At 37.4% G+C, this 15,523-nt stretch overlaps 1 protein-coding gene across 3 annotated transcripts in view; it reads left to right on the top strand.

The window, feature by feature from the left end:
* Positions 1-15,523, top strand: part of LOC119806630 (solute carrier organic anion transporter family member 1B2) — a 61,642-nt gene that overhangs the window by 13,744 nt on the left and 32,375 nt on the right. For all 3 annotated transcript variants that reach the window (XM_038318439.2, XM_038318440.2, XM_038318438.1), the window contains one exon: positions 14,989-15,130. In XM_038318439.2, coding sequence (XP_038174367.1) covers positions 14,989-15,130 — 142 coding nt within the window. The remainder of the gene's footprint in view (positions 1-14,988; positions 15,131-15,523) is intronic.

The raw sequence follows: 15,523 nt of genomic DNA, 5'->3' as shown, positions 1-15,523 counted from the left end.
GTTTTATGTTTGTTTTTCAGTTTGACTGTCGCTGTTCAGTGCTGGTACATTGGAAACTAACAACTTATGTGTAAACTCTTCCTATGATTACTTCCTAGTTTCATTATTTCCTTAGCAGCCTTTAAAATAGTTCATAAAAATTATCATGTCATCTGAAAAGAAAGCTTCTTCTTTCCTAATCTCACATCTATTATTTCTTTTCTTGTCTTATTGCGCTACCCAGACTTCTACTAAAATAATTATAAGCAATGGTAAGAATCAGCTTCTGTTTGGCTACAGATCTAGTAGGGACATTCCTATTATCTCATTATGATGGTTGTAAGTTTTTAGTGGACAATCTTTATCAAATTAAATAATTTCCTCTCTGTAACAAGTTTATTTTCACACACACACACACACACATACACACACACACATATCCATATTCTTTATTAGCCTGCTTATAGAATGGATTCATAGAATCATTTTGCATATCTAAGATACATATTCTTTGGTCATGGTGTTTACTTATTTTAAATATCTTTATATTAAACTTCCTAATTGTCTTTAAAATATTTTGTACTATATCTATGAAAGACCATGGTCTGCCCTTTTTGTTCTTATAATTTCTTTGTTGATTTTGAAAATGTGAGTAATGAAGGCATCATATAATGAGATATGAAGTATTCATACTATTTCTATACTCATACAGACTGTGGGAATTTGGTACAATATTTTCCTTAGCTATTCAGATGACTTCACAAATGAAATTGTACCTGGTTTCTTCTATTTTGGAAGTATATTGACTAGTAAATCAACTTTTTAGAAAGATATAGGTCTGTTTAGATTTTTGCTTTGTCTTATACTCTGTGTAGATTGTGTTTTTCAAAGAATAGGTGCATGCCACCTATATCATTAAAATTGTAGGCACAGTGTTCATACTTGTTGACAATATCCCTTTTAGTTCTTTAAATGCCCATGTTATTTGTAGTAATGGCTCTTCTATCCCCATGATGACTATAGTGATGGTTCTTCTATGCCCATGTTCTCTGTAGTGATGACTCTACTATACCCATGCTACCTAAGGTGATTGCTCTTCTATGCTCATTCTTTCTGTTGTGATGGTTTTTCTATGGCCATGTTTTCTGCGGTGATGTTTCTTCTATGGCCATCCTGTATGTAGTGATGGATCTTCTATGCCTATGCTATCTGTAGTGTCAGTTCTTCTGTGCTAATCGTGTCTGTAGTGATGGCTCTTCTTTTGAAAATTCAATTGTATCTTTACACTTTTCTTCACAGTAAGACCAGTTACAATCTTACTATTTGGATTTCAAAAGAACTGGGTCTTGTTTTTGTTGGTTTCTTCTATTGCTTAAAAACATTTGATGCTCTTGTAGAGGATGCATATTTGGTTCACAGTATCCATATGGCAGCTTACAACCACCTTTAACTCCAATTCTATGAGATCATATGACCTTGTCTGGCCTCATGGCACTACACAAATGTGATACACACTCATGCAAGTAGGTAAAATATTAATGCTCAAAACAAACTAGATAAATCATTTTTTAAAAGAAAAATTTTAATCACTTGGATTAAATTATAAAATCAATAGACTTTATGTTACTTTTATTTCTTCCTTAGTTACTTTTTATCTAGATCTGTGTTTAGAATATATAAGCATTCCCTCTTTTTAAATAACTTCTTTTGACATCTTGCAAAACATGTTTACTGGCAACTAATTTACTAAATTTTTGTTTGTCTGAAAAACTATTTCTTGATGGTGAAAATGAAATAGTGAATAAGATATGTGTGATAAGGTTTCAGTGAACTTTGACTCTTGACTGTAGCATTTCTCAGTTGTTGTTTCTTCTCTTTGCTCTCCCAACATATAGGTGGTACAGGTTGATAACTGTGAACTAGAGTTGGGTGCTTACCTCCTTTTACATAGACTTGGCTATGGCTCAGTATTCATTTGTTTATCTCTTCACAAAGTTTTGCTCTAAGAGAGTTTCTTTTCAAATCAAGTCCTATTAAGAACAAAAAGATAAGTTTAGTGCTGCACATAGCATTCTCATTATTTAGGAGTCAGTGTGGGAAAACTGTAAGTTCAAAGTCAGCCTGGACTACACAGCAAAACTCTCTCTCAAAAGTCCACAAATAAACAAATAAAACCACACTGGATACTGTTTATTTCAAAATGATCTTTTCTTTCCCCATCCAACTATTTTCCTCCAAGGTTTGCTAAAGGTTTGAAACTTGTGCAAATTCACAGACAGAATAATTTCATAACAAGATGAGTCTTTGACTGCACTTTCTCTTAGATTCAGCAAGGATGTAAAAAGGATAGGGTCTGGCAGATAATGTAGAGAATTTCTAACCATAGCTGCATTCATATCTGTGCCTCAGCAATTCAATTACAGTTGAGGTTGTCTTTTCAGCCAATAACTCTTATTTGTCTGGAGCTGTGGACTGAGGTTTCTGTCCTGCCCTGTTTCCACAATCATTAAGTTCCAAAGAAATTACACAGAAGTCTACATTAGTTATAAACTTATTGGCCCATTAGCTCAGGCTTTTATATTAACTCTTATAACTTATATTAACCCATTATTCTTGTGTATGTTAGTCACATGGCTCGGTACCTTTTTCAGTGAGGTAATCACATCTTGCTTCTACTGTGGCAGGGCCAGAACTGCAGAGGAATGGGCTTCCTTCTTCCTAGAATTCTCCTTGACCTGTCTCTACTTCTTGTTTGGTAGTCCTGCCTATACTTCTTTCCTGGCTATTGGCCAATCAGTGTTTATTTAAAATATAATTGATAGAATACAGACCATGGTCCCATACCACTTCCCCCTCTTTTTTTTTTAAACAAAGGAAAATTGGGTTTCTACTTTTACAAACTGTAGGTCTCAGTTTTTCTGACCCTTCTCTCCAGTCCCAGAGAAGGAAATGGTTTGCTGCATATTCTCATATCTTGGAAATCCAAGAAAATTAGATTTTCAGTTCTTTTCCTTATTTTAAGGATAGGATGGCAACTTCTTCCTACTGATGCAAAATCCTAATGTCACACTCCCCAATGTTTTACAGTTAGGTTCACTGTCAATATCTTGTCAATCACAGACTCATCCTTAAATTTTTATTATTGTTTCCTTAGTGTACAACAAGCATCTTATTTCTACATATGTGACTATTTTCTTAGTCACCTTTTGCTAAATTTAATAATAAATCTGTTGTACTAGATGGTGTCTTCCTTTTGAAAATTTCTAAAATTTCCTGATCTGTTGTTATATCATCAACCATCTATTTGAATAATTGCATGCTTTGAAGTTTTGGATGCAGAATTCTATGCCCAAGAGATAAATCTTGTTACTAGTGTTTCTTAGCAACATGTACAATGCAGAATCTACTGGAGATGGCAGAGATGTGATAAGATTTTCTTTTATGCATGTAGATCTATTAATTTTCTAAATGTTTTGAAGCTACTGAAGGAATTATGGGTGTTTTTGTTGTAGGCCTCTTATTGGGGGATCATTGGTCAGAAACCCCATTTTGGGACATCATATGTCAGGGTCCAGTCTTGACGGGGTTCATATCTTCCAGGATCGGAGCATGTGGATTAGAAATATTAGGGAGAAGAAACAGAGATACAGAGACACAAAATAGAATCTGGAGGGTGATTCACTCAATACTGAATACTGAATAAAAAACATTTATTTTCCATATGCTTATATACACCAACCCAAAAAGGGGGGAAGAAGGCAAAAGACTGGTTTAACATGATACAAAGAAGAAACAGAGCAATTTACTCTTTAATACCTAAAGCATCAAGCAACTATACCCTCAGTTAAGTATTCTGTAAGTATTAGGCAGGACATGTATCAACCACAACTTAGGCTAAGCATCCTTTAAGAAGACAGTCTCTGGGTCAAACCCCTTGTCATATCCTTGATGGAGCAGGAAGAGAACTAAACTCTCTAACCTTTGGTCAAGGTTAACAGATGCACCTCTGTGGGCCATCTTAATACCCCAAACACCAAAGTCACTACACCCTAGGTCAAGGTATTTAGTTAATAATTACACCTTAAATCAAACCTTTCATCAATAACCTTGAAGGAACAGGAGTAGGCCTGAACTCTCTGACCTTTAGTCAAGGTGGAACAGACTTCTGTGGGCTCCCACAATTTTTATTTTCTAGGCTGGTATACGTGTATCAATAAGTAGATTTCTTCTCTGCCCCTAATGATGATTTGTAAGTCTGTTTAGCTTGCATATCTTCTAGAATTTTTAAAAATATTCAAATTATTTACTTTTATGTTTATAAATATTTTGTTTGTCTTTATATCTGAGCACCACATGCATACAGTACCTCAGGAAGCCAGAGGAATGTAGTGAGGAGCTGCAGGCCGCTTCCCACGGCCTGGCTCTCAGCTGCCTGGCTAGCTTATGCCCCGAAATAACAACACACAAATGGTATTCATTTAAACATTGCCTAGCCCATTAGTTTCAGCCTCTTACTCACATCTTGACTAACCCATATCTAATAATCTGTGTAGCATCACAAAGTGGTGCCTTACTGGGAAGATTCTAGCATACATCCATCTTGGGCCAGAGCTTCATTGCCTCTGACCCAGAGAGCAGAGGCATGGCGATTTATTAACTTCCCTTCCCAGCATTCTGTTCTGCCTACTCCACCCACCTAAGGGCCAGCCTATAAAATGAGCCAGGCAGTTTCTTTATTAACCAATGAAATCAACTCAAACAGAAGACCCTCCCACATCAGAGGAGGACTGCTTCTCCCAGAACTGGAGTTAGATTGTTGTGAGTCACCATGTGGGTGCTAGAAACTGAACACAGAACCCCTAGTAGAACAGCTAGTGCTCTTAAATGCTGAGCCATCTCTCAATTCTGCTGAAAGAACTTTTTGGTAATTCTATTTTTATACTCTAATAATGACAAAGTCATAACACTTCTGAGTATCTCTTGGGAAAACTTGACTTTCAGCTTTGTCACCCAAAGCGTGATTTTCTACTTTTGCTTACTTTATAGGGTAATAGAATTAGTTAAGTTTTTGTATATATTAACTAGGGACTCTTTTTAGGGTAAAGACCAAGATTTCATAGAAGGCAAAAAAACTTTAGTCACCAGTCAGCAACAGGCTTGTCTTTCCACATACTTCCAAACAAGCTTTAGTCAGAGTTTCCTGTATTTGTGAGGAACAAGCCTCTCTAGGAGCATAGGAGTGTTGAGAGTTTTGCTTCTAGAAGAAAAATCTCTCTTCAGCTGCTCTGCTGAGCAGGACCCTAAGATGTTGGCATTTCATCCTATAAGGTTATGGCCCAGTAGTTGTCATTAATCTCACAATGAGTAGCAGAAACAGACATGAACTATACACCTGTATTAATACTAGTCAAAATACCAAGTAGCCGTACCTATTAAAGGACCAAGTGTGAAGCTATTAGAAGAGAAAGCCAAGACCAAATTCACAGGCCTGGAGTCTAGGGATGAAGGGAAATGTGAAGGCAGGCTTATGCAGATTTGATTGAGCAGGTCTCTGGTTACTAAGATTTTCCGTATGAGTCAAAAAAGTAATAACTCATTCTCAGAGCAAGCATGTTGGCACACGTCTGACATTTTAGCAAGTGACAGACAGAGGCAGGACAACTCTAGATACATGGCCAATATAGTCTGTACAATGAGACCTTGTCATTATATGTATTTTTTTCAAATCTGCAAATCTAGTATAATTTTAAACATTACATTAAAATTATTGCATTAAGGAAACAATTTATAACCAAAAATTCACATTGTAAGTAAAGCTCTTAACTGTAGGAGGACTGGGAGACCGCTCAGGAAGAAAGGCTCTGTTGAGTAAAGTTGTTGCTACCATGCCTGAGTCTAATCAAATCACAGGAGGTACATATATATAGAAAAAGAAGAGAAAGAACTCCAGAAAGTTGTCCTCTGAATTCTACATGCACTGTGGCATACATGTATCAACATAAACACAACAAAAAATAATAATAAATTAAGATATAACACAAAAGCAGCGAGAGTTGATGGCATGGGTATTGGTTAGAATTTCCCTGAAGGATAAGAATTGTGTCTGAGAACACATCAAACATAGATGAAACTTATCAAATAAAGTGTCTGGAAAGTAAAAGTTAGAAATTTTGTGGGAAATGCTCCAGGAATTAAAGATCTTTATTTGGCTACTTACAAAAAAACCACTACCAAAACTCTGTAAGGTCAGATCTGCCTGCAAGATCCCTCTCTTTCCCTGATTTCTTATACCAACACTCCACGGGCAACACTGGAGAGCAGAAACTACAGAACAAAATCTGCCCTTGCCTGTCTCTATATTACCTTTGTTTCCCTCTGTAACATTCTCACAACCTATTGGCGATTATTTGTTCTATTTAACTATGAGCTCAGCTTAGCAAATAGTTCCTTGCTCACCTTCATTGTGGCTCTCAGAATTGACCTACAATATTTGCTCTTGTAAGACATATTTTTTGTAAACTTTTATTTATTGTAAATGCATGTATATGAGGTATATGTGCTGTGTGTGTATGCATGCATGTGTGTGTGTGTGTGTGCCTATGTGATAAGGAGCGCATGTCATGCTACATATATGAATACAAGAGGAAAATATGAAGGAGTTGGCTCTTGCCTTCCTGGGGATTGATCTGAGACCATGAGGTTTGGAAGGAAGTACCTTTGCCTACTAAACCATATCACATCTTTATGTTACATTTAAAATATGCACTGGCATCCTGATTCTGGGCCTCTTTGTACCTTCCCACATTCTCTTCTTCCCTCCATTTCTCCTTCCATCCTTCTCTCTGTCTCTTTCTCTCTCCCTCCCTTCCTATCACCCCCTCTCTGCTTTTCAACAGCCCCATGCTCTTCAGTGGCCCAGAAGCTTTCATCTGCTGCCTATTTCACCTTAAATGCTATTTATTCTTTAATGGGTAAATTTCTTTGAGTTCCTAATATTTATTTCATAAATTAATGGCTAGATCTATAAAAGCTTTACTTGGGAGGGGCTCAATCAATAACTTTTTCCTGAGTATTTCATAACATAGATTTATGGTGGTGTTAGAACTCAGTCTGTATTACACTGTTTGCTTCTGACTCTTTGTCCTCAGGTGATTTTAATTTTCTTAGGGGATTTCATGGTTTATTTTTACTGTCCATGACCCTTTGAACCATTCTTGACACTGAAGTTGAGCAAAGCAAGTGCCTTATTGTAATTGCAGTTAATGTTTGTTAAGCAAATCAATTATCACCCAGAAGAGGCAACTGAGTCCTTCAAAACTGCACAGGGGACCCAGTTTAACCTGGAGCTGTCACCTGATGTCAAGCTCAGATCCATGGCCAAAATAAATAAACCCTTGCCAGGATCACAGGTAAATATAGACTTTACCTCCTCTTGGTTGGGTCAGGTCTAGTTTAAGATCTACTGTGCTGGAAAGGGGACTAAATGCTCTTCCAGTGGACCCAGATTCAGCTCTCAGCATGCACAAGTCCATTTATAATCATCAGTAACTCTAGTTCCAAGGGATCCAATACCCTCTTCTGGTCCTCATGGGCATGCATGCACTTGGCACACTGACATATATGTAAGCAAAGAAAGTACTGATTCACAAAGAGTAAAATATTTGTTAAAAAATTAAAATCTACTGGATGACCGTGAGCCAATGAACTTACAGCAGAGATTTCAGCTATAGAAAAAAAAAATTAAAGGATGAGGACAGGGAAAGATCAAATCTTTAAAACTTATATAATTATTACTTCTCAAAGAGATGTGGGAGAAATGTACAGGTCATTAAGAATCATTAAATGCATATTTATTAAATTCTAAGAATGATATTATATATCATCCTTTTCCTGAACATAAGCACAGTATTTTCTGGACAGATGAGCATAATAGACATTTAAAGAAATCATTAATTAATTAATTAATGTGCACATATGTGCCTAAGTGTATATCTGTACTTCATGTGCCTGTGGGCTTTCTGAAATTAGTGTTGCTGTTGAATTCTAATTTTAAGTCATGGTGATCTGATAAGATACATGGGGTAATTCCAATTTTTTTTGTATCTGTTGAGGTTTGTTTTGTTTCCCATATGTGTTCAATTTTTGAGATGGTTCCATGAGGTGCTGAAAAGAAAGTATATTCTTTTATGTTTGGATGGAATGTTCTATAGATGTCTGTCAAGTCCATTTGAGCCATAACATGTGTTAGTTCCCTTATCTCTCTGTTAATTTTTTTTGACTGACAGACCTGTCCAGTGGTGAAAGTGGAGTATTGAAGTTTCCCACTATTTGTGTGGGGTATACTGTGTGATTTAAGCTTTAGAAGTATTTTTTTTTTTTTTACATATGAGGGTACCTTTTTTTTTAAACCTGACAATTTTTATTTTTTTATTTTTTTCTCATGGTTTATTTTTTTATATTTAAAAATTTCCATCTCCTCCCCTCCTCCCCCTTCCCTCCCCTCCTTCTCCCCCTTCCCTCCCCTCCTTCTCCCCCTTCCCTCTCCTCCCCTCCACCCATACCTCCCCTCCCTCCCACTCAAGGCCAAGGAGCCATCAGGGTTCCCTACTCTATGCTAAGACCAAGGTCCTCCCAACTCCCCCCAGGTCCAGAAAGGTGATCGACCAAGCTGAGAAGGCTCCCACAGAGCCCGTCCATGCAGAAGAGTCAGAGCCCAGCGCCATTGTCCTTTGCTTCTCAGTCAGCCCCCGCTGTTGGCCATATTCAGAGAGTCTGGTTTGGTCGCATGATCCATCAGTCCCAATCCAACTGGAGTTGGTGATCTCCCTTTAGTTCTGTCCCACCGTCTCCATGAGTGAACGCACCCCTCACGTTCCTGACTTTCTTTCTCATGTTCTCTCTCCTTCTGCTCCTCATCAGGACCTTGGGAGCTCAGTCCAGTGCTCCAATGTGGGGCTCAGTCATTTTCTTCATCTATCGTCAGATGGAGGTTCCCTCACGGTCCTGACTTTCTTTCTCATGTTCTCTCTCCTTCTGCTCCTCATCAGGACCTTGGGAGCTCAGTCCGGTGCTCCAATGTGGGGCTCTGTCATTTTCTTCATCTATCGCCAGGTGGAGGTTCTATGGTGATATACAAGAAATTCATCAGTATGGCCATAGGAACTGGCCTTTTCAGGCTCCCTCTCCTCAGCTGCCCAAGGAACTAACTGGGGGCGTCTCCCTGGAAACCTGGGAACCCCTCTAGGGTCAAGTCTCTTGACAACCCTCAGGTGGCTCCTTAAATTAAGATATATGCTTCCCTGCTCCCATATCTACCCTTCCTGTATCCCAAGCATCCCATTCCTCCAAGCTCCCCCCATTCTCCCCTTCACACTTTTCTCTCCCCATCTTCCCTTGGCCCAGTCGCGCCCAACCCTCAAGTTCCCAATTTTGCCTGGCGATCGTGTCTACTTCCAATATCCAGGAGGATTACTATATCTTTTTTGGGGAGTTCACCTTCCTATTATCTTCTCAAGGATCCCAAATTTATAGGCTCGATGTCCTTTAATTATGGCTAGAAACCGATTGAGTGAGTACATCCCTTGTTCATCTTTTTGGGTCTGGGTTACCTCACTCAGAATACTGTTTTCTATTTCCATCCATTTGCCTGCAAAATTCAAGATGTCATTGTTTTTTACCGCTGAGTAGTATTCTAGCATGTATATATTCCACAGTTTCTTCATCCATTCTTCCACTGAAGGACATCTAGGTTGTTTCCAGGATCTGGTTATTACAAATAATGCTGCTATGAACATAGATGAGCAAATGCTTTTGTAGTATTATTGGGCATCTCTTGGGTAGATTCCCAATAGTGGAATTGCTGGGTCCTGGGGTAGGTTGATCCCGAATTTCCTGAGAAACCGCCACACTGCTTTCCAAAGTGGTTGCACAAGTGTGCATTCCCACCAGCAATGGATGAGTGTACCCCTTACCCCACAACCTCTCCAGCAAAGGTTATTATTGGTGTTTTGGATTTTAGCCAATCTGACAGGTGTAAGATGATATCTCAAAGTTGTTTTGATTTGCATTTCCCTGATAGCTAGGGAGGTTGAGCATGACCTTAAGTGTCTTTTGGCCATTTGAACTTCTTCTGTTGAGAATTCTCTGTTCAGTTCAGCACCCCATTTTTTAATTGGGTTAATTGCCATTTTACCGTCTAGTCTCTTGAGTTCCTTATATATTTTAGAGATCAGACCTTTGTCAGTTGCAGGGTTGGTGAAGATCTTTTCCCAGTCAGTAGGCTGCCTTTGTGTCTGGATAGTCAATGTTGAGATTTCCTCTTGATGAATTTTTCCTGTGACTAATATGAAATGTCCTTCTTTGTCTCTTTTGATTGATTTTAATTTGAAGTCTATTTTGTTAGATATTAGGGTAGCTACACCATCTTGTTTCTTATGTTCATTTGATTGGAAAATTTTTCTCAACCTTTTATTCTGAGGCTATCTGTTTTTGAGGTTGAAGTGTGTTTTTTTTTTTTTTTTTTTTTTTTGTATGCAGCAGAAGGATAGATTCTGTTTTCATGTCCAATCTGTTAACCTGTGTCTCTTTATAGGTGAGTGGAGGATTCCATTCATATTGTTATAATAATGAGCGGCAATTGCTATTTCCTGTTATTTTAGATTTTGTTGGTGGTGATGTTATTTTGTGTGTTTTCCCCTTCTTTGTGATTTGCTGCTGTGAGATCATTTATTGTCTGTGTTTTTGTGAATGTAACCAACTTCCTTCTAGTTTTTCTTCTAGTACTTTCTGTAAACCTGGGTTTGTGGTTAGGTATTGGTTAAATCTGGTTCTGTCATGGAATTTCTTGTTGTGTTTTTCTATGGTGACTGAAAGTTTTGCTGAATATAATAATATGGGCTGGCATCTGTGATCATTCTTAAAGTCTTGACTAGGACCTTCTGGATTTCATTGTTTCTACTGAGGAGTTAGATGTAATTCTGATAGGTCTCCCTTTATATGTTACTTGGCTTTTTTCCTTTGCAGCTCTTAATATTCTTTCTTTATTCTGTACATTTAGTGTTTTGATTATTATGTGGTTAGGAGACTTTTTTTGATCCAGTTTATTTGGTGTTCTGTAAGCTTCTCTTATCTTCATAGGTATATCTTTCTTTAGGTTGGGAAAGTTTTCTTCTATGATTTTGTTAAATATATGTTCTGTGCTTTTGAGTTGGACTTCTCCTTCATTTATACCTATTATTCTTAGGTTTGGTTTTTCATGGTGGCCCATATTTCCTGCTATTTTGTGTTAAGCTTTGGTTAGATTTAATGTTTTCTTTGAATGATGAGTCTATTTCCTCTATTGTACCTTTAGCACTTTAAATTCTCTCTTCCATCTCTTGTAATCTGCTGTTTATTCTTGCATTTGTGGTTCCTGATTGTTTTCTCATGAGTTCTGTTTCGATAATTTCCTCGGCTTGTGTTTTCGTTATTTGTCTCTATTTCATTTTTCAAGTCTTGAATAGTTTCTTTCATATGTTTGATCGCTTTCTCTTAGTTTTCTTTAAGGGACTTGTTGATGTTTTCCAATTTTTTTGTATGTCTTTTCCTCCATCTCTTTGAGATAACTCTTCATTTCCTCTTTAAGGAACTCAAACATTCTCCTAAAGTTATTTTTTAGGTTATTTTCTTCTGCTTCATCTACATTTGGTTGTTGAAGTCTTGCTGTTGTGGGACTCTAGTTTTTACTAGTGTTGTATTGCTCTTTGTGGTGTTGCCAGCCTAGGTCGCTGGCTCAGAACTGTTTCCATAGATGCCCCTGCTCTGGGCCAGCTCCTGCAGAGGTCCCTGGCTTGACCCCAGTTTTGCAAAGGTCTCTTGCTCAAGTCTAATCCCTCAGAGGTCCCAGACTCATGCCGAGACCCACAGAAGTCCTGGCTTAGGCCTGCTCCTTCGTTGTCCCATACTCATACCCAGACCAACAGAGGTCTCTGGTTCCAGCCTACTCCCTCGAAAGTCCCAGACTTGTGCCTGAACCAACAGAGGTCTCTGGTTTCTGCCTACTCCCTCAGAGGTCTCAGACTCACTCCTGGATGTGTAGAGGACTCTGGTTCCGTGGTTAATTCTTATTTTCCTAGGCCATTCAGCAGAAAAATTAGGTTGCTTGAGATCTTTCTTCTTTTTAGTAGCAGTCCTTAAACACAGTCCACTTTCCTTTTTTCTTATTTTCATTGCATCCCATTATTTCTGAAATAGTGTGCATTACTTCCATTTGTTTTTAGGCATTTTCTAAGATATTCTGAAATTCCTTCATGATCCATTGGTTGTTTCCAAATGTGTGGTTTAAGTCACATGTGTATGATATATTTTGTCTTTATTCTGCTCTTGCTTTTTTAAAAAAACCTATCTTGGTAGGGAAAATAGTTCATATATTTTAATCGTTTAAAAATTGCTGTTGGCTGGGAGATAACTCAGTCAGTAAAGCATTTTTATTGGGAGACCCATGTTTGAACTCTAGAACTCATGTAAAGAGAATGGTGTGTCAGTGTGCTCTTTTAATCCCAGAGTGATCCGGTTGAGGCAGACTTCCCTGTACTCTCTTGTCAATTTTCCTAGAATACCTGATAATCTGCAGGTCTATGTGAGACCCCCATTTCACACACACCAAAAGTAGCTGTGTGTGAAAATGAGGTGTGGCCTTGTTAGAGGAGGTGTGTCATTAGGAGAGGGTTTTGAAGTTTCAAAAAGGCCATGCCATTCCCACATGGTATTCTCTCAGCCTCCTGGTTGTTGTCTCAATATGAGTGCTCAGCTACAGCTCCAGAACCATCTTTTTCTTCCTGCAGTTCCTGCAGTCATGTTCCTCACCATGATGATTATGGACTAGCTCTCTAAAATTGTAAATAAGTCTTAAATTAAATTATTTCCTTTATAAGTTGCCATTTATCATGTTAACTCAACATGACAATAGAAAAGTAGTTAAAACAGCATCTTACATTAAATGTCAGTCATTCTTGTTGTCTGCACCACCTCCATTAATTTCCAAGATTTCTATTTACATCCAGCTTCCCCAAAACACGGCTTTGAAAGTACCCTGCTCATCCCTAGATTTGGAATGTACTGCAAATAAGATTAAGCTAAAGTGATACCCCACAGAAATTAGAAATCATTTTATGATCTCTCATTTGTAACCAGATATTTTTCTTCTGCCAGACATTGTAACATTGGGGTTTCCTTCTTTGGCCTATGGGCCTAACATGTCTGAAAGACTTTTTTCTGTGAAGCATGGAATTTTGACTTGGAAAAGTTCACCATTCATCTTTGTTTGTGTCCTGATAGTTCAGATTGGACAGTAACTGTCAGCAATTTGAAGCAAGGGCAATTTCTTTGCCCATAGGGCTAGGTTTTGCCATGAAGAAAAAAACTCTATGTGGAGTTTCTATGGTGCCCCTCATTTTCTCTAAATACATTTAAGATTAATTTGTCATTGTTTAGGGAGGTTAGTTACAAGTTGTTATTGGTAATGGTCAGGAAAAAAGCAGAATAAAGAAGATTATATTCTGGGATCCCATTCTAAAAAGAAAAAGGGAGTATATAGAAATAGGATAAAAGTATAGATTGTTGAATCTACTTTAATCCAAAAACAACTATTAATCTTAAATATTTTACATCAGTATGGATTTTGATGTACCGATAAAAATTTAAAGTTAGTTTTGTTATACTGTATGTATATTTCTACTCTTTTTAAGGTATTTTAAGTTTATGCCACTCATTTAAATGTAATATATAATTAAGAAATACAGATTAATAGTCATCTATAATAGTAAAACTTATAATCATGTTAATTGTTTTCAAATCATACAGAGATATATTTAGAGAGATGGTCTTTAAATATAATACTTCAAAGCCCTATAGAATATGACATTTAAAGTGTTTAACAACCCAAGGCTTTTTATTACAATGAGACACGTCTGCTGCTGGTAGCATGAATCTGCTCCAGAGACTGCCTAACTTTGCTAAAACATGAGAGAACAGTCCTTCAAAGTTCCCTACTTCACAGGAAAGTCTGTGAGACATGCTAGGCCTGTAGGCCAGAGTTGAATTCCCCAGTGTTGCTGAGGAACTTTGGATAACTGGCCAAGTAGCTTGAAGTCCCTGTTATTAGGTAACATTTTACTCTTCTGGAATCTTTGATGGAGTGAGTTGAAGACTAGATATTTTTAATTTTCTTCAGTTATGCTAAATAATAAATTAGATACAAAACTTTAATTCACAGACAGAAGACAGATAACTAAGTATTGCCTCTAGTTTTGCAAAATGCAAATGGATTAGATATTGTTACTGTTCTTCTTAATAACTTTTTGTTGTATATAATCTTACTATGTTAAAGTTAAGTCCTTATTTTTTAATTAGATGAAAAGTGGGAAATACTGTGGAATAATCCTCTTGTACACTGTAAAGATTTGTCAGTTGAAATGGTTTAATAAAGCATTGGTTTGCCAGTAGCCAGGCAGGAAGTATAGACAGTATGATCCATCTAAGGATGATGGGAAGAAGAAGGGTGGAGTCAGGATTCTCCAGTCAGATGCAGAGGGAGCAAGAGATGAAAATTTCATGTTAATAATGGCACCACCACATGGCAAAGCATAACTAGAAATATGGGTTGATTTAAATGTAGAGTTTGCTAATAACAAGCCTGAACTATCAACCAGAATTTATAAATAATATTAAACCTTTAAGTGTTTATTTGGGACTGGTAAGTTGGGACATGAAATGTTCATTTACAATGTTAACTTTGCTGCTGTAATGATAATCAAGTTAGGAAGTTATGTCAGTTATGTGTCTGTACAATGATAACATTAAAAGAGCTGAGGGAAGGCCAAATGCTACTGGGGGAAGACTAATAGGCTGTCCTCAATTAAAAATGAAATAAAAAACAGAAAAACTGTATTTATAAGGAAATTAGAAAAGTATTTGAGTTCCAGAAATAGTATATCCTACTTTGATTAACCTTCCCCATTTTCTTTTTCTTAGATGTTTTTGGCAGCCCTCTCACTCAGCTATATATGCAAGGCACTAGCTGGAATCATTATGAAAAGTTCTATAACACAAATAGAAAGGAGATTTGACATACCATCTTCCAAAGCTGGTTTGATTGATGGAGGATTTGAAATTGGTAATGTTTATTTCTATTTTACTAACAAGACTTAAAGAGGAAAAATATAGTACAGACATGTTCTGTGCCCAAGCATCTCAAGCAGGGATAACTCTGTCCTTTCTCCAAAATATAGCAATATCTGGAATAATTTTTGTTGTCATTTCTTGGGAAGAAGTGTCACTCATGATGTGTAGGAGTTAACATCAGTTATATCACTAAAAATGGTACAAACTGATTGCCAGTCACAATGGAAAGAGGTTTTGGAAGATTGACTCTACACAGATACATTGCTTTCCTACTAACTCCTATCCAAGTACTATCCAGGCCTGACCTTGCTTAGCTTCCAGGATCAGATGAGACCAGGCTTGTTCAGGGTGGTATGGCCTTAGGCTCATATGAAGTCCTATGAGA

This window comes from Arvicola amphibius, chromosome 2, assembly GCF_903992535.2.
Source record: "Arvicola amphibius chromosome 2, mArvAmp1.2, whole genome shotgun sequence".
Lineage (NCBI taxonomy): Eukaryota > Metazoa > Chordata > Mammalia > Rodentia > Cricetidae > Arvicola > Arvicola amphibius.
The sequence above is the reverse complement of the archived record's forward strand: the minus strand, read 5'-3'. Positions and strand labels throughout refer to the sequence as shown.